This window comes from Lipotes vexillifer, unplaced genomic scaffold (assembly GCF_000442215.2).
Source record: "Lipotes vexillifer unplaced genomic scaffold, Lipotes_vexillifer_v1.1 scaffold619, whole genome shotgun sequence".
Taxonomy (NCBI): domain Eukaryota; kingdom Metazoa; phylum Chordata; class Mammalia; order Artiodactyla; family Lipotidae; genus Lipotes; species Lipotes vexillifer.
In genome coordinates, this window is record NW_006777082.1 from 1,768,985 (window position 1) to 1,792,168 (window position 23,184).

At 38.3% G+C, this 23,184-nt stretch overlaps 1 protein-coding gene across 1 annotated transcript in view; it reads left to right on the plus strand.

Moving 5' to 3' along the window:
* SGCZ (sarcoglycan zeta) overlaps positions 1-23,184 on the plus strand; it is a 921,190-nt gene that overhangs the window by 869,603 nt on the left and 28,403 nt on the right. The window contains exon 5 of the mRNA XM_007450764.1: positions 7,603-7,725. Coding sequence (XP_007450826.1) covers positions 7,603-7,725 — 123 coding nt within the window. The remainder of the gene's footprint in view (positions 1-7,602; positions 7,726-23,184) is intronic.

A 23,184-nucleotide genomic window follows, 5' to 3' on the forward strand; every position in this document is an offset into this window, starting at 1 on the left:
TTTTTGGCCACGCTGTGCGTCATGCGAGATCTTAGTTCCCTGCCCGGGGAACAAACCCATGCCCCCTGCATTGGAAATACAGAGTCTTAATCACTGGACCACCAGGGAAGTCCCTAAAGTATTTAGATTAAGGATTCAATGCACGATCAATATGCCAACGTTGATAAAAATGTTTTAATTGTCCCATTATTATTATTATTATTTTTGCTGTGTTACTAAGAAAAGATTTTATAATCTCCTGTCAAGAATCTGCATTTGGCTAGTTTTTCTTGTAGTTTTGTCAAATGTTGCTTTGTTTTGACATCATGTTTCTACATCTATAATAATTTAAATTGCTAAATATTCATGGTGAATCAATTTTTTGTCATTATGAAGTAACATTTGATATATTATTAATGCTTTTTAACTTAGAGGTACAGAGCATACTCTTCCTTTTAATTAAAGACTGATGAATTTTTTGTGGGGAAATTCAGTGATACTTAAAAGGTGGAACATTTCCAGAATTTCTGTTTAATAAAGATGAACATGACGGAAAGGAGAATACATAGAAACTTAAGAAAATAAAGAGTAAAAGAATTCAGCTAAAGGAAACCCAATTCAAAATTTATGAACTCTTCAAAATGAGCGGGGTCAGTGAGTAATTTATTGATTTATAAAATTGGAAAGTTCAGAGCTTGATTCATTTGTTTCTGACTGGATCTGACTATTTAAGCAGTAATTTCAGGAATGTCTCTCTGTCCTTCTCTTTCTCTTCTTTTTTTTTCTCTCCCTTTCACTGATTGGCTGATTTCTCAGGCAGACTTTCTCCATGTTGGAAGTACAGCTGAAAGCTTCAAGTTTATATCATGCTCAGTGTCTGATCTCAAAGAAGAATGTGCCTCTTTTTCAAAACTTAGAGCAAAAATCAGGAGAGCGTTTGAGTCACGTGCTTGTGTATGGATTAACTGCTTTGGTCAGAGAGAATAATATCCTATGAGAACTGAACCACTTCTAGAGAAAGAGTTGGCCTCACATGCCCCCATGGACTGACCATGGGGAGTATATTGTCAGGAAAGAGTCTGTGGAGCAATGGCATAAAAAAGATGTTTACTCCAACAGCAATCAGGGAATTGTAAATTTAAACCATAGTGGCATACCTTTTAACATGCAGATTGGTAAAAATTAAAGTCTTTTAATGTTCAGTGTTTGCAATGATGTGGAGTTAGGAACACTCATACTTTCTCCATAGGAATGTAAATCAATACAACCAGTTTGGAAAACAACTTTTTATTATTTAGTAAAATTAAAGTACACACTCTGCTGTCCAGCCATCCCACACCCAAGTAAAAGCCCTAGAACAAGTTTGCCCAAGTGTAGAAGGATCCTTACACAAAAAAATTTATAGCATAATTGTTACAATTCTGATATCCTAGAAACAACCTAAAAGATTTTCAATGGAAAATGGATCACTAATTTGTGGTATATCCGTACGATAGAATATTGCAGTGAAGGTGAATAAACCAGAGTACAATTTAACAAAATAAATCTAGTCACTGAAAAATACAAATAATGTAAAATGGTGTGTCTGTGCATGTGTGTGTGTATCTTGTGCAAAACATGCAAAAATAAGAAAAATGTTTGATGGATACATACATAAGTAGTAAGCTTATAAAATGGGAGTGATAAAGACTCATTTGGGGACATTGCTGACATATGGAGCTCCCTGAGGATGAAGGGACATATGATTAAGGAAAGGTTACACTGAAAGGTTCACCTATTTTGGAAATAGTAGATATGTATTCAGTGAGATGGTGGGTAACATTATTTATATAATTATTATATGCATAAGTTTTTCATAACTTTTTAGAAAAGGATGACGGTGAGCAATAGTGTGTGATCTCAGGGATAGTATAGATGGGCAAGGAAGTGATACACAAGGCTCAAAAGTACAAATGGTGGAGAGTCATGGAATTCATTTCAACTTAAAAACACACTTTAATTGAGGAATATTGTGCACAGGCATCGGTCTAGACACAGGACTGTAGGGAGTCTCAGGTAGGGTTACAAAGGTGAATATAGCCTCAGAGTTAATATAACTACCTTATTTGCTGATGGAAGAATGGCTGCTCCTCCAATTCCAAAACAGGAGGCAGTTCCTGAGGGTAGGGGGAAAGAAAGAGACTGATCTCTGGCAAGATGCCATGAGGATTGCAGATCCCCAAGCCTCAATAGCCCTTCTTCTGAGACAAGCTTCCCAGCCTGGCCCTGGTGACCTTCCCTTCATTCTGCTGCTGCTTCTCCTCTTGTCCCCCGTACACTCAGAGTGCACTTTCCACGTGCAAGATTTGAATGACACACATAGTGTAAAATAAAATAAACTGCAGGCTTATTTACATTTATGTTTCATGAAAGCAGCTTACTTTGTTTCAAACTTGGTTTGTTTTTTTTCCTGACCCATGATAATTCTAAATCAGCAGTTTTAGAACACTGAATTTAGTTGACCGTATTGAATCTTGTTTTTGTTTTTCTTGTGGGAATTTCTAATCTTTTAATAATGCTCTTCTTTAAGACCTTGAAAATATTGACAGACATACAAAATTAGAGTTATATAGGAAGAAAGGATTCATCCTGCTATGCTTGAGGAAAACACACCAGACATATCCATTTTGATCTTTGCTTTATTTTCTTTTTATTGAAGAAAACTTTCCAGTTCATGTCTTCGACTGATTTAACATAGAAAATGCAAAACCAGTACATAATTAACGAAGCCTCTCTACTTGTCTGCAAAACATGCATTTGGACACTAAATATGACTGTAAGAAATGTGAACCTTCCAAAAAGGGCAGTGGAGCCATCTCTGAGGGAAATAAGAAATTAACATTGTTGTTGTTTTGTTTGTTTGCTTTTAAAGAATCTATACAGAACATTAAATGGACTAGAGAAAATATTTGGATATGTATTGAACACTTCAATCCTTTTAAAAAACCTATTATTTTGCTAACATATTTTCTTTTTTTCCTGCCAGTTCTTTTCATGTTCTTTTTTAAGTTGAAGTATAGCTAATTTACAATATTATATTAGTTTCGGGTGTACAGCATAGTGTTTCAGTATTTTTACAGATTATAGTTTATCTAAAGTTGTTACAAGATAATGACTATGATTCCCTGTGCTGTACAATAATATATCCTTGTTGCATGTCTATTTTATACATAGTAGTTTGTATCTCTTAATCCCATATGTCTATCTTGCCCCATTTCCCTCTCCACTCTGGTAACCACTAGTTTGCTTTCTATATCTGTAAGTCTGTTTCTGTTTTGCTACATACATTCCTTTGTTTTATTTTTTAGATTCCACATACAAGTGATATCATACAGTATTTGTCTTTCTCTGTCTGACTTATTTCACTAAGCTTAATATTTCCTAGGTCCATTCACATTGTTGCAAATGGCAGAATTTCATTATTTTTTATAGCTGAGTAATATCCCACATCTTCTTTGTCCAATTGTCCATTGATGGACACTTAGGTTGTTCCATAATGTTTTGACAATTGTAAGTAATGCTGTTATGAACCTTGGGGTGCATGTATCTTTTCGAATTAGTGTTTTTGGTGTTTTGGGATATATACCCAGTAATGGAATTGCTTGGTCATATGGTAGTCCTATTTTTAGTTTTTTGAGAAACCTCCATACTGTTTTCCACAGTGGCTGCACCAGTTTACATTCCCACCAACAGTATACAGATGGCCAACAGGCACATGAAAATACGCTCAGCATCGCCAGAGTGTTTGCCTGGCTTGGTCTGGGGCGCATGCGGAGGTGGTCGTGGGAAACCCAGCAGCTCCAGAGCAGTCCTCTCTCTGCCCTCTCAGTCCTGCCTCGAGGGCGAGCCAGTGAGCACACTTCTCACCATCAGAGTCCAGCCTTCCCACAGCCCTCCTGCCTGTCCCAGAGGTCCTCCAACCAGCCAAGGCAGCTGGTCTTCCCCACATAAGACCCCAGGACCCAGGCGCCCAGTCTGTGGCTCTCACCTCTCACTCCCCGGTGTGCTCACCTTTGTATTCTCCCTTTCCTCTGAGTCTCCTCCCGGGGAGCACAGGTCCCAAACCGATGGCTTTTCTTCCCTTCCTGTGCAATTATGTGTGGATCTTTCTCACAGCCTTGGTTGTACAGGAGTCCTTCTGCCAGTTTCCAGTTAGTTTTCAGTGAGAAATTTTCCACATGTAGATGTATTTTTGATATGTTAGTGGGGGGAGGTGAACTCCACATCCTCTTACTCTACCATCTGGATCGATCTCCCTCTTTTCTTGTTCTATACCTAATCGTTCTTTGATTTTTGAAGTTGCTGACATGAACTTCTCGGAGATATTCTGAAAGAAGCACTTAGTCTTGATACTTTAGTTAGCAATTTGGTGTTTAAGATGACTAATAAAATATAGAGCTTACAGGATAACTTGTCTCCCATGATCTATTTGCTAAGGAATCAGAGCTCTTTACCCAGAGACATTCAGACATATTGCTTTCCTGCAATTCTGGAGGCATCTTTGATTGAGATAAGGTTAAACTGGACATCACTGCCCCTCTGAACAACTGGCTCCTAAGGTGATCTAACCTAGAGAATATGAGATGCTAAATTGAAACCTGAAACACAGAATAAGACAACACAAAGCACGTTAGGATATAATAAATTCAGTTTCATATAGCCTAATATATTTATTTTAAACATAAATATTCACAACAATGCAATATATGTCTAATTACATATATTAAGTGCTTTCCATTTGCAGAAAAGTAATATACAGAAGCACAATATATTCAAAATTATTTTCTGACTTAAAATATTTACTTATTATCAATGCATTGCTAATTGCTTGCAGTTTTGCCTTCTGTAATTATACTAATATGTTGAATAGAGTGTAGTCTGCTGTGTTAATTTATTTATCTATTTTTCAACTGGATGAGTCTTTATCCATTTATTTATGGCCCAGATGCATCTCTTCTATTCCAGGTGCATAAATGTTTTCTAATCTGCTTATTTTCTTTTGCTTATTTAAATGTAATGAATTAAGATTTCAACTTACTTTGCCACATCCAGACACTTAACTTATATTTCTAACAGTTTCTGTGACTTATAATATAGCATTTTTATGTTAATAAATTGTCTCCCATCTAACAACATTAAGTATTATGCCAAGAAAAGTCTTGCTGCTGTGTGTGTGTATATAGTGTGTAGGTATGTATGTATCTATAAGCACAGAGATCTATATACTTCAGTGTCATTAAAGTCAGTGATATATTTTGTGGATCAATTCACCCAATAATTAAATATATTTGAAGGAAGCAAGGCAGTGTACATGTTAAGTTTTACGTGTATAGTATCTGTAGTATCTTTTCGGCAGTTCATATTTAAGGTATGCCTCAGTGCCCTGAAGATAGATTGAAACACAGAAGCCTCAAAACTCAGAAATCACTTTTATCAACACATGTGGCCTCAAACATGGCTTTTTGAACATCATCCATTTGAGTTATTATGGTTCAAAGATTAAAAGCTCAGTACAGGAAAGTTAGGCCATGATGAGAAGAAAACAAAATCAACTGAACACAGGCTACTGAAATAATGTTTGCAAGATCAAATGCAATGACTGTGACCAGGAACAATAGGTCTTCCATGGTTTCTCCAATATTACCATTAAATCCCATAAGGAAAGTAATTTGCTTAAAAAAAACAGACTTTAAAATACAATTTATGCTGTTTTGAACTTGATAGCTTGCATGGTTAACACCAGTTTTTAAGTATTTAGCATTGTTCTCATTGGAGGTTTTCACATTTTCTTTGTGGACCTGAAAACATATATGTAGTTTCAGAATATAAGAAAAATTTCTTGTTTTCAGAGAAATTATCCCACATGTTACCAGTGTGGAATAATGTCTTCCTCTTAGTAAGTACTCCTCAGGAGCTATGATGATGGGGAGGTGTAAGTTACTAAAGTGTAAGTACTAAAACCCATGGACTAGGGTTGAGAGTAGGGCTGAGGTGGGGTTGAGGACTAAGGAAACGGGAAGAACGTTAAGTCTTGCACTCATTCACCTCTACAACATTCTCCTACTAAAAGCCTACTAGAAACTAGACACAGTTTTAAATTTACAGGGCATTTTGGAATACAAATATAATCTCCTGTTTTGAATTCCTGGGGGTCATGTAGCTGACAAAAAATGGTAGTACATTGTCATAGTCCATTTGGACTGCTGTAACAAAATATCATAGACTGGGTGGCTGAAACAACAGATTCTTATTTCTCACAGTTGTGGAGGCTGGAAGTCCAAGATCAAGGTGTCAACAAATCCAGTGTCTGGTGAGAGGCTGCTTCCTGGCTTACAGACAGCCAGCTTCTCCCTGTGTCCTCACTCCATAGACTGCATAGAGAGAGAAAGCAAACTTATTTGTGTCTTTTTATAAGGGCACCAATCCCATTCAGGAGGGCTCCATTCTCATGACCTAATTACCTTCCAAAGACCCCATATCCTAACACCATCACATTATGAGTTAGGATTTCAACATATGAATTTAGGGCATACACAAACATTCAGTCCACAGCATATGTAGAGAGAAGTGAAAAGAAATATGTGCAAAGGGTGCTATGCCCAGGTCCCTGAGTGGACCACATTGTACTTGCCAAGAGTTTCTGGTGTAGATAGCAGCAGAGGGATGTTCCAGATCTTAACAGGAGGGGAAGAAACAGATCCATATGCCAAATGCATTATGCCAAAAGAAAGAAATCACTGTTATGGAAATAGCAGTTCCTCAGCCCCTGACCAGTTTGATCTTCTTGCTGCAGCCCTGCTCACTCTCAAATTAATTATGTTTTCCACATGTGGGAGCTGGCTTTGTGGATTGTGGATGGATTAATGTGCAAAATTGTCCAATAAATTGAAAATAGATTTCAATTGCATGATGTAATTGTATTTCTTTAGAATATTTTAATAAAGAAAATTATTGATTAGAAGATACATTGGAGAACACTAACTATATATGTTATGTATGTATATATAGATATACATTTGCAATATTGAATCTAAAGTGGATTCACATTCAGTAGTAATAAAGAGTGAACAAATTGCAGTATTAGAATCTATGAAGTGTAGAGTAACTAAAGGTTCACAACTGAATAATGCTTTATAAGTACCTTGTGATGTAGCAAGTATGGGCACTATTGTCTACTTGCAGAGGGAAAACAGGAGAATCCTTCAGTCCACAAGTCCTTATTAAGCATCCAGCACATGCCAGGTATAATGCCAAGTCTTCAGGCTGCCACCAAGAACAAAGCAGACATCGTCTCCCTTGTGTATATGCAAAGATTTTCTAACTGGCTAAACCCACACAGACCTTGTCAGGACTATGTCAGGATTTAGAGGTCAGATGTGTACCCAACCAACCTGGCCCAGCAATACCCTACCAAATTAGACAGCCTCCTGAAAAGGATGCTAATTTTAAAATATTAATTTAGGTATAAAACATACTGTAGAGATTAAATAATATATGTATTTCTCTTTTTTTTAAAAAAAAAAAATACATGTTAATGGTTTTCTGGATACCAGATTCATTTTTAAACCTTTCCTCTGACCATAGGAGCTGATGCTGTGGAAGCTCAGTGTAAAAGATTTGAAGTGAGAGCAAGTGAAGATGGCAGGGTGCTGTTTTCTGCAGATGAAGATGGGATTACCATTGGGGCTGAAAAGCTGAAAGTTACAGGTACTGTAGATGGAGATCTTGGAACATTGTTTACTCCTTGAAAGAATACACAACTGAACCAGAAACTACTTTCTTATATCTATGGTCCCCACGCCTGAAATTGAGTCTTGCATAATATCATGATATCACATCATTTGATTTTCCAGTAGTCATAAACAGAAAGCTCTGGACGTGGTTGCAGAAGACACTATAAATATTAGCCTTAAGGATATAAAAGCAAAGCTGCACGTCTCAGGCAGGGTTAGGTGGAGGAAACTGAGTGTGGATGGTGGAAGAAAAGGTGGGGTGCAAACAATGATTAAAGATTACTCAAGGTGATAGATAAATACAATTTAGAGGTGTTACTTAACAGTAAAAGATATGCAAAAGAAGAACTAAATTGTAAATATCAACTTTAGAATGAAGTAAGGGGAAGGTTATAAGTAAATTGAATTCCTGTTCTTTAGGGCTCATAATTATCTTCAAAAGTATATAAATCAAGAAATAGTGCTAATCACCTATTATTGAGACATTATTAAAGTCATTATTCTAATATTAGGGCCATTAGTGTCAACCACCAACTGAAATGAAAAAGCAAAAACAAGAACAAAATAACAGAAAGTTAAAAGCATGATTGGGAATGTGGAAGAATTTTATTAATACTATTTTAAGCATTTTGAGTACAATCTCTTTTGAATAATTTGATTTACAACCACAATACATATTATTTTGATAAAATGTTTTTAAAAGACAAAGAGGCCTATATTAAAAAAATTAAATATGTTTGGCTTAGCATTTCCCAAATTTGAGTTTGGGGACAGCTCATGGGATATCTATCATATCTAGGTAGAACAGAGCCTGTGGGCCATGTGAGAGCAGTTTGCATGGTAAATGACCTCAGCTCTTGGGCTGCTTGGGTTAAATTCTGGCTCCACCTTTCAATAATTTGTGTAAATCTATGCCGTCTATTTTCCTTCATCTAAATGATTGAAATGATAGTGCGCACATGCCTATGTGTGCATGTGTGTTTTTAGAATGTTTTGGGCACATAATGAAGACATTGTAAAGGTTAGCTTTTTGTTTTTATTAATAAAAATAATATTGATATTGCCAATATCTCAGACACCAGGGTCTGCGTGAATTTCAAGAAAGATACACTATTAAATAGCAATGAAATTCAACAAAGATTGTAGAATGGGGATCTTCACTGGGCATCTCTGGTCTGGCTCACAAGCTACCACCACCATCCTTACTGTCCCCGAGGGCCTCCTTTCTTTCTTTCGTGAGTTTTCTGATGAGTAGCTGGAGCCTGCACCATTGGGTTAGTGTTTGGGCTTGTTCCCAGGACTGCCCATCAGCCTCATTTCTCTTTCTTTCTTAAGACTCCTTGAAAAGGTCAGGAGTAAACATGTACATGGGATAAACATTGGCCTTCCTAAGTCTTGAGTTGGCAATCAGGGAGCCAAAAAAATTTTTTTAATTAAAAAATCATGAGGAGAGCTTCCCTGGTCGTGCAGTGGTTAAGAATCCACCTGCCAGTGCAGGGGACACGGGTTCAAGCCCTGGTCCGGGAAGATCCCACATGCCATGGAACAACTAAGCCCGTGCACCACAACTACTGAGCCTGCACCCTAGAACCCCTGAGCCACAACTACTGAGCCCACGTGCCACAACTACGGAAGCCCATGCACCCAGAGCCCATGCTGCGCAACAAGAGAAGCCACCCCAATGAGAAGCCCGCACACCACAACAAAGAGTAGCCCCTGCTCGCCGCAACTAGAGAAAGCCTGCACGCAGCAACAAAGACGCAACACAGCCAAAAATAAATAAATAGATAAATTTATTTTTAAAAAATCATGAGGATTTTCCTTGGCAAAGAGCACAAACAAATCAGAAAGGACATTGACTTTAGGGCCCTTGATGCTAACGTATGTGTTGCTAGTTGGTGAGAAAGTCAGGAACCAGAGTAAAAACGCACTCAGAGGGATTGGGCAGATGTGATTTTAATATTTAACAATCTTTAAACCTTGGTAGTGCCTGCAGTTATCAGCTTTGATACCAAAATAATCCTCATAGCTTTTAGGATGTTACACACATAACCAAAAATTATTTCATCCATTTCAGATATTTGCATTGGGTACTTTGTATTCATAAGCGAAGGGTAGTTCTGGAGCTCTTGACGGCTTTTATGATCTCATGGAATTCTAACTTTCTCTGATCTTTATATTACCTTGATTTTTCTCATAACTATTGCAGTGAAGTACTGTCTCACAAAATTAGACCAATTAACTAGTTTTTATAATTTTTCTTGGAGGTAGATGGATACTCACATTTATTTCCTCTTTTTCTCGGTAGCCTGGTTGCCATCTTTGAATTGTTAATTGGACTATAAAGTCAGGGGAAAAAGTGCTCCCTAAAAAATCTAAGGATTTTTTGCTTTTCAGTTAACTGTCTTAGGGCAGTCATCTCTGCTGACCTATTATGCATTCTTTCTCTCTACCTCCCCTTTGTATGTGTGTAATGTATGCATGGTATATTGCATGATGTATAGATGGATAAATACATATATCTCACTCTAGCTCTGTTTTTCCATTTCTTTCTCTGTCTCAAACATATACACACAGCTTTGAGTTTATTTTTCATAATACTCTCGCTTAACCTATATTTTCCAATTATCTCAAAAAATTAATCAGTTTTACAATATGTTTATGTATCATATGACTCCAGAAGATCCTAAGTAATAAACTAATACAATTTTGAGTTCATAATTATAGAATCCAGGCAGATTTTTGTAAAGGATGGAAGGCATCACACAGGAGGGAACAACGAGAGTGTCTATAACAAGTAACCCTGGCTTTTAACCTGATGCGGGTATGCAAGGGCCACATCTTTCATAAATAATGCTAAGTTAGGGAATATTTTATTTTTATTTTTTTAATAAATTTATTTATCTATTTATTTATTTATTTTTGGCTGCCTTGGGTCTTTGTTACTGCGCATGGGCTTTCTCTAGTTGTGGTGAGCGGGGGCTACTCTTCATTGTGGCACACAGGCCTCTCATTGCGGTGGCTTCTCTTGCTGTGGAGCACGGGCTCTAGGCACGCAGGCTTCAGTAGCTGTGGCAAGCAGGCTCAGTAGTTATGGCACACAGGCTTAATTGCTCAGCGGCATGTGGGATCTTCCCGGACCAGGGCTCAAACCCATGTCCCCTTCATTGGCAGGTGGATTCTCAACCACAGCGCCACCAGGGAAGTCCTAGGGGAGTACTTTAATATGATTAAAATTCCCCTCAGTATCCAGTCACACTTCTGTTTCTCACAGAAGAACCCAGATAGACCCACAGACAAAGACACAAACATACACACGCATTCTCAAATTCCTGTGAGGTCCTTACTCCATTACCAGAATACAGCATAGGAACTTTATAGTAGCTTTATTCCTTCCTGTGATACTTCTAAAATAAAGGAAAATAAAGTTATCAATGGCAAATATAATTTAGAATTTCACATGATTAGAGTTTTCTGATGAGTAGCTGGAGCCTGCACCATTAGAGGAGAAAATTGTGCATAGCATAGCACGCAATTTAAGGGCACTGGGATTGATTAGTAACCTCATATGTACTTTAAAGCAGTGCTTAAATTTTTAACAAACCATACTACAAAGAAACAGTGACTCCAAGGTATTTCATGTAAATTAGGTAGCAGTGCTGACAAGACTTCAAAGTTGCATGTGACAAGAGATCTGTGTGAGGTTGATTCTAGAATTTTAAATTTGTGACACAGAAATTTTCCATTTAAGAAATATCCATAGGGATTAAAATGGAATCTTTCTAATTTATATTTTAAGAAAAATGGCATTTCGTACATGGACTTCTCTTTCCAGGTGGCAGAAGTAGATGAACTTATTTAGATAATAAGTGTGTCTATCCAGCTGAGGCAAAATCACTTATGACTAAAATTATTTGTAGATCTAGTGTGGCTCCAGATACTCAAATTTACTCTACTTGGAGCATAGCAGGGATGTACTTGATGCTTTTAAATACTTTCAGGGTGCAGGAGGGTAGAAGTAAAGTGGCAGGTGGTTACCTGAATACCACCACCCCTCATTACCCCATCGGCATGTTCAGCAATCAGTCAGTCACATGCTTTCAACTTTTAATGTTTTTACTCTTGATATTACTTGACTTGCTCCGTAGTACTTTGCTTAAATCTTAATTTGAATGTACTTATTTGACCTTAACATACCCTGTCTATATCATTGAATATATGGGAGTTTTACAGTTTAGCTCACATATGCATACTTGACAACTTTATTTTCCTTTGGATTCCCTAATATTGGTCAAAGATACTACTTAATGCAATTATCTTTTGAGACCAGGTCAATAAATAAAAGATATGAACCTTTACCTGCAGAAGACTCTTAAATTTAGTGCTTTCAGGCAGAATCAATCAACTGCAATTTGCACTTTCATTTTTATTCCAAGTAGTATATTAACTTAGAAAACAAAGTGCAGGTCATTTGACTTTATAAAGTGAAAGACTTTAGTCCTATAGGATACTTTCATGTTAAATTAAAAGCCATTAGTTGGAGTTAGATCTCTCTGTTTTGCCTTTGAGAGAAAAGTAGAAAATGGCTCAATGTATGAGAAGAAAGGATGTCTCTTTTTTATCAGGCAATAGAAATTAAAACTGGCAATTTGAAAGAATAGTGAATCTGAATCATGTATCCACCCTGTGCCCTAGTGTTTGCTTGAAAGCCAAGAGTGTCATTCCTTTGTCTCTATTCAAATTGAATGATTGGAAAGATAGACAGGTTCCAATGCTTATTTGACAACAGAGGAAAGAGTTTTCCAAAGAGCTGCCTTTAAATTAAACACTATGTTTCTGGGTTGAAATCAGTATTTTCTGGTTTGTCTTTATTAGTTAGTCTTCTACATCCTTCTTCCTGTCTGTTAAATTGGGACATTGTGATGGGGTCAGCTTTGGAATCAACCTTTCTATTTCATAGGACTGTTGTTCCTCCAGGCTGTCCAAATGCTAAGAACATGGTAACACTCAACCAGCAGGATGGAGCTACTTGGTCTGAACGGCACCTGAAGAAATGTGATGAGATCAGGTGCTGAGGAAAGTGAGGTGCAATCACTTCATTTTCTTCGGTGTGGCATTTCAAGTCTGTAGACTTGGGTAAATCACTCAGAGGACCCACTTTCCTTTTATGAAAGGAGTTTCAAAGAATTTATGGATGTAGTTTTTTTTTTCTTTTGCAGTACGCGGGCCTCTCACTGTTGTGGCCTCTCCCGTTGCGGACCACAGGCTCCAGGCACACAGGCTCAGCGGCCATGGCTCATGGGCCCAGCCGCTCCGTGGCATGTGGGATCTTTCCGGACCAGGGCACGAACCCGCGTCCCCTGCATCGGCAGGCAGACTCTCAACCACTGCGCCACCAGGGAAGCCCTGTGGATGTGTTTTTAAAGCCAATCACATTTAGCAAAACTTGAATGGGGCTCCAGAGCAAGGGGTATACAAGAGTTTTTTGTTTTCTTTTTTTAATTATACTCATGACTTTTTTTCAGGCTTGACATTGTTTCACACAATAAAATATAAATTTGAACAACGTAATTAATAAACCACAGATAATGTTTTTCAGAGTATAGAAAAATATTCTCCACATACGTCTTAGTCAACTCAGGCTGCTTTAATAAAATATCATAAACTGAGTGGCTTAAAAAGTAGAAATTAATTTTTCTCACAGCTCTGGAGTCTGGAAGTCCAAGATCAAGATGACAGCATGGTTGGGTTCTGGTTAGAGCATTCTTCCTGGCTTGCAGATAGTTACCTTCTCAATGTGTCCTCACACGGCAGATTGAGAGCAAGCCCTGGTATCTCTGACTCTTCTTATAAGGTCACTAATCCTATAATGAGCATCCCACCATCTCCCTCATCTAAATCTGATTTTCTCCCAAAGGCTCTGTCTGCAAATACCATTACACTGGGAGAGATAGCCACTACACATTTATTTTGAAGAGACAAAATTCAGTCCATAGCAATATGGTAAATTATTTTATTAAATATGGAAAAAATGAAGTATACAATATTAACTTTCAATGCTGTGAAGATCTTGATACAGGGATATATAATTACATAGGGTAGGTTTGTAGCTTTTTGATGATGTGGCTTTAATACAATGGTCAACCTCAGAGAATCTAGACATATCAATGACTATGTGGTCCCTTAGCCTAGTCCCCTTGAATATCAATTGTCAAACTGATAAAACCAGAAGTAGGATTCTAAGGTAGTTGGATTGTAAACAGTGGAAGACTGTAATCCCTGTTGAGTGAGTGAAACACAGACCTTCTGTATTATTGACTGAAAGGGGATCCTGCAGATTCAGTCCATTTCACTTCTCCTTTTGTTCTCTTTCACAGTGGATGTGTCAAACTTCTGGTCACCTTACTCTGTAGGATACATCATTTTATCACTGAAATAGAGTCTCAATCCTGATTTCACTGGCCTGATTAGATAACTCCAATTCTTTTAAACCTCCCATGCATGCTCACAGGTAGGCTGGAGATCACTTTTTGGCAAGTTCAAAACTGTCCTCAGGAACACGTTTTGAATAGGCTTAAGTGTCAAGGTAAGTGCTCAGGTTGAAGCCCCAAAATGCTGACTTTAGTAGGGAAATTGCCAACCAAAGAGTAACTGTCAACTTTTATTTTGAAATGATTATAAATTCACAAATGGTGGCACTCCAGGATTGTGACAAGTTGCGGCAGGGATAAGGGAGATGGGGGCATCAGCTGCTTCTTCTAGATGCAAGGGAATGCAGCTGAACCTGGATCCAAAGCAGGCTCTCCATATGGAAAAGGCCTGGAGGACAATGCGCGGCTGGAGGACTGAGCTGAGTGCAGAAGGCCAGTGACCCTGTGCCTTTGGATTGGAGAATGTAACCCATTTACATGTAAGCTGTGTGGCTGACAGAGTCTTGGTGCTCCGGCCAGGGGTCAGGCCTGAGCCTCTGAGGTGGGAGAGCCAAGTTCAGGACATTGGACCACCAGAGACCTCCCAGCCCCACATAATATCAATTGGCGAGAGTTCTCCCAGAGATCTCTGTCTCAATGCTAGGACCCAGCTCCACTCAATGACCAGCAAGCTCCAGTGCTGGACACCCCATGACAAACAAGTAGCAAGACAGGAACACAACCCCACCCATTAGCAGAAAGGCTACCTAAAATCATACTAAGTTCACAGACACCCCAAAACACACCACCAGATGCTGTCCTGCCCATCAGAAGGACAAGATCTAGCCTCATCCACCAGAACACAGGCACCAGTGCCCTCCACCAGAAAGGCTACACAACCCACAGAACCAGCCTTACCCACTGGGGACAGACACCAAAAACAATGAGAACTACGAACCTGCAGACTGCAAAAAGGAGACAACAAACACAATAAGTTAAGAAAAATGAGAAGACAGAGAAATACACAGCAGATGAAGGAACAAAGTAAAAACCCACCACACCAAACAAATGAAGAGGAAATCGGCAGTCTACCTGAAAAAGAATTCAGAGTAATGATAGTAAAGATGATACAAAATCTTGGAAGTAGAATGAAGAAAACACAAGAAACTTTTAACAAGGACCTAGAAGAACTAAAGAGCAAACAAACAATGATGAACAACACAATAAATGAAATTAAAACTTCTCTAGAAAGAATCAATAGCAGAATAACTGAGGCGGAAGATCAGATAAGTGAGCTAGAAGATAAAATAGTGTAAATAACTACCACAGAGCAGAATAAAGAAAAAAGAATGAAAAGAATTGAGGATAGTCTCAGAGATCTCTGAGACAACATTAAATGCACCAACATTAGAATTATAGGGGGGTTCCAGAAGAAGAAGAGAAAAAGAATGGGACTGAGAAAATATTTGAAGAAATTATACTTGAAAACTTACCTGACATGGGAAAGGAGATAGGCAATCAAATCCAGGAAGCACAGAAAGTCCCATACAGGATAAATCCAAGGAGAAACACGCCAAGACACTTATTAATCAAACTATCAAAAATTTCATACAAAGAATAAGAATTAAAAGCAGTGAGGGAAAAGCAACAAATAACATACAAGGGAATCCCCATAAGATTAACAGCTAATCTTTCAGAAGAAACTCTGCAAGCCAGAAGGGAGTGGCAGAATACATTTAAAGTGATGAAAGAGGAAAACCTACAATCAAGATTACTTTACCCAGCAAGGATCTCATTCAGATTCGATAGAGAAATTAAAACCTTTACAGACATGCAAAAACTAAGAGAATTCAGCACCACGAAACCAGCTTTACAACAAATGCTAAAGGAACTTCTCTAGGCTGGAAGCACAAGAGAAGGAAAAGACCGACAAAAGCAAACCCAAAACAATTAAGAAAATGGTAATAGGAACATACACATCAGTAATTACCTTAAATGTAAACGGAGTAAATGCTCCAACCAAAAGACATAGACTGGCTGAATGGATACAGAAACAAGACCCATGTATTTGCCATCTACAAAAGACCCACTTCAGGCCTAGGGACACATACAGACTGAAAGTGAAGGGGTGGAAAAAGATATCTCATGCAAATGGAAATCAGAAGAAAGCTGGAGTAGCAATTCTCATATCAGACAAAATAGACTTTAAAATAAAGACTATTACAAGAGACAAAGAAGGACACTACATAATGATCAAGGGCTCAATCCAAGAAGATGATATAACAATTATAAATATTTATGCACCCAACATAGGAGCACCTAAATACATAAGCAAGGCTAACAACCATAAAAGGGGAAATCAACAGTAACACAATCATAGTAGGGGACTTTAACATCCCACTTTCACCAATGGACAGATCATCCAAAATGAAAATAAATAAGGAAACACAAGCTTTAAATGATACATTAAACCAGATGGACTTAATTGATATTTATAGGACATTCTATCCAAAAACAAGAGAATATACTTTCTTCACAACTGCCCATGGAACATTCTCCAAGATAATTATATCTTGGGTCAGAAATCAAGCCTTGGTAAATTTAAGAAAATTGAAATCATATCAAGTATCTTTTCCGACCACAGCACTGTGAGACTAGATATCAATTACAGGAAAAAAACTTTAAAAAATACAAACACATGGAGGCTAAACAATACACTACTAAATAACCAAGAGACCACTGAAGAAATCAAAGAGGAAATCAAAACATACTGAGAAACAAATGACAATGAAAACACTACAACCCAAAACCTGTGAATGCAGCAAAAGCACTTTGAAGAGGGAAGTTTACAGCAATAAAATCCTACCTCAAGAAACAAGAAACATCTCAAATACAGAACCGCAGATTACACCTAAAACAATTAGAGAAAGAAGAACAAACCCCCCCCCCCAAATTTAGCAGAAGGAAAGAAATCATAAAAATCAGATGAGAAATAAATAAATAAGGGCTTCCCTGGTGGTGCAGTGGTTAAAAATCCACTGCCAATTCAGGGGACATGGGTTCAAGCCCTGGTCCAGGAAGATCCCACATGCCATGAAGCAACTAAGCCTGAGCACCACAACTACTGAGCCTGCACTCTAGAGCTTGCATGCCACAATTACTGAAGGCCACGTGCCTAGAGTCCATGCTGCACAGCAAGAGAAGCCACCACAATGAGAAGCCCACATACAGCAAAGAAGAATAGGCCAAGCTCGTCCCAACTAGAGAAAGCCCTTGCACAGCAACGAAGACCCAACGCAGCCAAAAATAAATTAATTAATTAAAATTACTTCTAAAAAAAGAAATGAAGAAAACAATAGCAAATATCAATAAAACAAAAAGCTGTTTCTTTGAGATGTTAAACAAAATTGACAAACCATTAGCCAGACTCATCAAGGAAAAACGGGAGGATTCAAATCAACTGAATTAGAAATGAAAAAGGAGAAGTAACAACTGATACTGCAGAAATACAAAGGATCATGAGAGATTACTACAAGCAACTCTATGCCAATAAAATGGACAACCTGGAAGAAATGGACAAATTCTTAGAAAAGCACAGCCTTCCAAGGCTGAACCAGGAAGAAATAGAAAATATGAACAGACCAATCACAAGCACTGAAATTGAAAGTGTGATTAGAAATCTTCCAACAAACAAAAGCCCAGGACTAGATGGCTTCACAGGCAAAATCTATCAAACATTTAGAGAAGAGCTAACACCTATCCTTCTCAAACTCTTCCAAAATATAGCAGAGGGAGGAACACTCCCAAACTCATTCTATGAGGCCACCATCACCCTGGTAAGAAAAGCAGACAAAGATGCCACAAAAAAAGAAAGCTACAGGCCAATATCACTGATGAACATAGATGCAAAAATCATGAACAAAATTGTAGCAAACAGAATCCAACAGCACAATAAAAGGATCATACACCATGATCAAGTGGGGTCTACCCCAGGAATGCAAGGATTCTCCAATTTATGCAAGTCAATCAATGTGATACACCATATTAACAAACTGAAGGATAAAAACCATATGATCATCTCAATAGATGGAGAAAAAGCTTTTAACAAAATTCAACACCCATTTATGATAAAAACCCTCCAGAAAGTAGTCACAGAGGGAACTTACCTCAACATAATAAAGGCCATATATGACAAACCCACAGCCAACATCATTCTCAATGGTGAACAACTGAAACCATTTCCACTAAGATCAAGATCAAGCCAAGGTTGCCCACTCTCACCACTATTATTCAACATAGTTTTGGAAGTCCTAGCCACAACAATCAGAGAAGAAAAAGAAATAATAGGAATACAAATTGGAAACAAAGAAGTAAAACTGTCACTGTTGGCAGATGACATGATACTATACATAGAGAATCCGAAAGATGCTACCAGAAAACTACTAGAGCTAATCAATGAATTTTGTAAAGTAGCAGGAAACAAAGTAATGCACAGGAATCTCTTGCATTCCTATACACTAATGATGAACAATCTGAAAGAGAAATTAAGGAAACACTCCCATTTACCATTGCAACAGAAAGAATAAAATACCTAGGAATAAACCTGCCTAAGGAGATAAAAGACCTGTATGCAGAAAACTATAAGACACTGATGAAAGAAATTAAAGATGATACAAACAGATGGAGAGATATACCATGTTCTTGGATTGGAAGAGTCAACATTGTGAAAATGACAATCCTACCCAAAACAATCTACAGATTCAGTGCAATCCCTATCAAACTACCAATGGCATTTTTCACAGAACTAGAAAAAAAAAAATTCACAATTTGTATGTAAACACAAAAGACTCTGAATAGCCAAAAGCAATCTTGAGAAAGAAAAACTGAGCTGGAGGAATCATGCTCCCTGACTTCAGACTATAAAATACAAAGCTACAGTAATCGAGACAGTATGGTACTGGCACAAAAACAGAAATGTAGATCAATGCAACAGGGTAGAAAGCCCAGAGATAAACCCATGCACATATGGTCACCTTATCTTTGGTAAAGGAGGCAAGAATATACAATGGAGAAAAGACAGCCTCTTCAATTAGCAGTGCTGGGAAAACTGGACAAATACATGTAGAAGAATGAAATTAGAACACTCTCTAACACCATACACAAAAATAACCTCAAAATGGATTAAAGACCTAAATGTAAGGCCAGACACTATAAAACTCTTAGAGCTAAAACATAGGCAGAACACTCTGTGACGTACATCGCAGCAAGATCCTTTTTGACCCACCTCCTAGAGAAATGGAAATAAAAATAAACAAATGGGACCTAATGAAACTTAAAAGCTTTGGCACAGCAAAGGAAACCATAAACAAGACAAAAAGACAACCCTCAGAATGGGAGAAAATATTTGCAAACGAAGCAACTGACAAAGGATTAATCTCCAAAATATACAAGCAGTTCATGCAGTTCAATATCAAAAAAACAAACAACCCAATCCAAAAATGGGCAGAAGACCTAAACAGACATCTCTCCGAAGAAGATATACAGATTGGCAACAAACACATGAAAGGATGCTCAACATCACTAATCATTAAAGAAATGCAATTCAAAACTACAATGAGGTATCACCTCACACCAGTCAGAATGGCCATCATCAAAAAATCTACAAACAATAAATGCTGGAGAAGGTGTGGAGAAAAGGGAACCCTCTTGCACTGTTGGTGGGAATGTAAATTGATACAGCCACTATGGAGAACAGTATGGAGGTTACTTAAAAAACTAAAAATAGAACTACCATGTGACTCAGCAATCCTACTACTGGGCATATACCCTGAGAAAACCATAATTCAAAAAGAGTCATGTATCACAATGTTCATTGCAACACTATTTACAATAGCCAAGACATGGAAGCAACCTAAGTGTCCATCGACAGATGAATGGAAAAGAAGATGTGGTAGGGCTTCCCTGGTGGCGCAGTGGTTGAGAGTCCACCTGCTGATGCAGGGGACACGGGTTTGTGCCTCGGTCCGGGAGGATCCCACATGCCACAGAGCGGCTGGGCCTGTGAACCATGGCCACTGAGCCTGTGCGTCCGGAGCCTGTGCTCTGCAACGGGAGAGGCCACAACAGTGAGAGGCCCGCGTACCGCAAAAAAAAAAAAAAAGATGTGTTACACATATACAATGGAATATTACTCAGCCCTAAGAAGAAACGAAATTGATTTATTTGTAGTGAGGTGGATGGACCTAGAGTCTGTCATGCAGAGTGAAGTAAGTCAGAAAGAGAAAAACAAATACCATATGCTAACACATATATATGGAATCTAAAAAGAAAGAAAAAATGGTTCTGAAGAACCTAAGGGCAGGACAGGAATAAAGATGCAGACGTAGAGAATGGACTTGAGGACACGGGGAGGGGGAAGGGTAAGCTGAGACGAAGGGAGAGAGTGGCATTTACATATATACACTATCAAATGTAAAACAGATAGCTAGTAGGAAGCAGCAGGGAGATCAGCTCTGTGCTTTGTGACCACCTAGAGGGGTGGGATAGGGAGGGTGGGAGGGAGACACAAGGGGGAGGGGATATGGGGATATTCGTATACTATAGCTCATTCACTTTGTTATACAGCAGAAAATAACACAACATTGAAAAGCAATTATACTCCAATAAAGATGTTAAAAAAGTAATGCTACCTAACCTCTTGTGAGTAGAAAACAAACACAGATAAATCGAGCTCTCTTTGTTTCCCTATTGGCACACAGTGAATTACATGGCAAGTGATAACGTAAAGTTCACAGGAGCATGTGGAACAATAAGAGGTTAAAAAAAAGAAAAACTCATAGAAACAAAAGGATGGAAGGGAGTTTGGGCATTAGCAAGTGCTTTCTTCCTAGCTGTTTCCCAACTGGTCTCTATCTATGAATGCCACACTATCCTGTTATTGGAGGATGGACTTTTTGAGACTTGCATTTTTCACCTCAATTTTTATAAAATGATTATTACTAAAAGAGTGGAAACATATGTATTAAGGCAGGTTGCCAAATGAAAATTCCAAATTATGACTTTGTCCACAACTGCACAGACACTCAGAAAATGACAGGTTAAACTCTGATGTTTCATTTATTTTTTTAAAATATTTTTTGATGTGAACCTTTTTTTTTTTTTTTTTTCGGTACACAGGCCTCTCACTGTTGTGGCCTCTCCCGTTGCAGAGCACAGGCTCCGGACGCCCAGGCTCAGCAGCCATGGCTCACGGGCCCAGCTGCTCCGTGGCATGTGGGATCTTCCCGGACCGGGGCACGAACCCATGTCCCCTGCATCGGCAGGCGGACTCTCAACCACTGCGCTACCAGGGAAGCCAGATGTGAACCATTTTTGAAGCCTTTATTGTTTGTTACAATAATGCTTCTATGTTATGTTTTGGTTTTTTGACCCCTAGGCATGGGGGATCATTAGCTCCCCGATCAGGGATCAAACCCGCACCCCCCTGCATTGAAAGAGCAGAATCTTAACCACTGGACCTCCAGGGAAGTCCCTCTGATATTTTAGAATCACTTAGCTATATTGAGATAAGAAGGAAAGTCTAACTAAACTGTGTTTAATAAGGTACCGTGTTAGAAGTCCTAGTTGCGTTCAGATGTCGATTTATATATATTAACTCTGTGGCTCAGGTGCATAAAGCCATTTATAGAATTAGCATCTTTTGAACACACAAGTTTTTTTTTAATTGAAAAAATGATTGTAGAAAGTTTCAGATACAGGCTTACCTCATTTTATTGCTCTTTGCTTTATTGCACTTTGCAGATATTGTGTTTTTTACAAACTGAAGGTGTGTGACTATCCTGTATTAAGCAAATCTATGGGCACCATTTTGCCAACAGCATTTGCTCAGTTCATATCTTTGTGTCACATTTTGGTAATTCTTGCAATATTTTAAATCCTTCACCAGCAAAAAAATTATGACTCACTGAAGGCTCAGTTGATGGTTGGCATTTATTTAGCAATAAAATATTTTAAATTAAGGTATGTATATTGTTTTTTTAGATGTAATGGTATTGCACACTTAACAGACTGCAGTATAGTAAAAACATAACTTTTATATGCTCTGGGAAACCAAAACATTTGTGTAACTTGCTTTATTGCATTTATTTGCTTTCTTGCCATGGTTTGGAACCGAACCCGCAGTATCTCCAGGGTATGCCTGTAAATCCATAAACACATGTAGTATCTGAAGCCACTAAAGACAGTTGGGTACCACCACTTTTGGATAAATTTCTATGGATTTCTATTTTCCATATAATGTGCTTTAGTGGCAATGTATCAGAAGAATCAGGGGGAAAAGCATTAAGAAATAAAAGTGCTGCTAAGATGAGTTTCTGTCCTTGTGCATTCCACTTGAAATGATCAGCGTGGTGTGCCAGTTGGAAACACAATCTTCCTGCCTATGACTAACAGCAGTAGAAAGCCCGTCTTACTTTTCTCCAGAAACTAGTTTAAATAGGGGTGAAGAATCTAAAGAATAAAATAAAACAAAAAGGCAGGATTAAGGTATTCCTTTATTTTCCCAAAGAACCTGAGTTTATGGTACAACTAACAGTACATTTTTAGATATATAATTTCCACAGGGATCAGAAAAGCTTAAATTGCATGTGGATTAAGTAATGATAAATTTGTAAAGGAAAGGGCTATATAGAAAATATTCCTGCATAAAAATGAATGTGACCTTAAAGAAGCAAAACTAGCACTAGCTATGCTATCTGTATTTAGGTAAAATGTCCAAACCTCAAAACAAAATATACTACTAGATTAAGTGTCTCAAAGCTTGCAAAGAGGGCTTCCCTGGTGGCGCAGTGGTTGAGAGTCCACCTGCCGATGCAGGGGACACGGGTTCGTGCCCCGGTCCGGGAGGATCCCACATGCCACGGAGTGGCTGGGCCCGTGAGCCATGGCCGCTGAGCCTGCGCGTCTGGAGCCTGTGCTCCGCAACGGGAGAGCCCACAACAGTGAGAGGCCCGCGTACCGCAAAA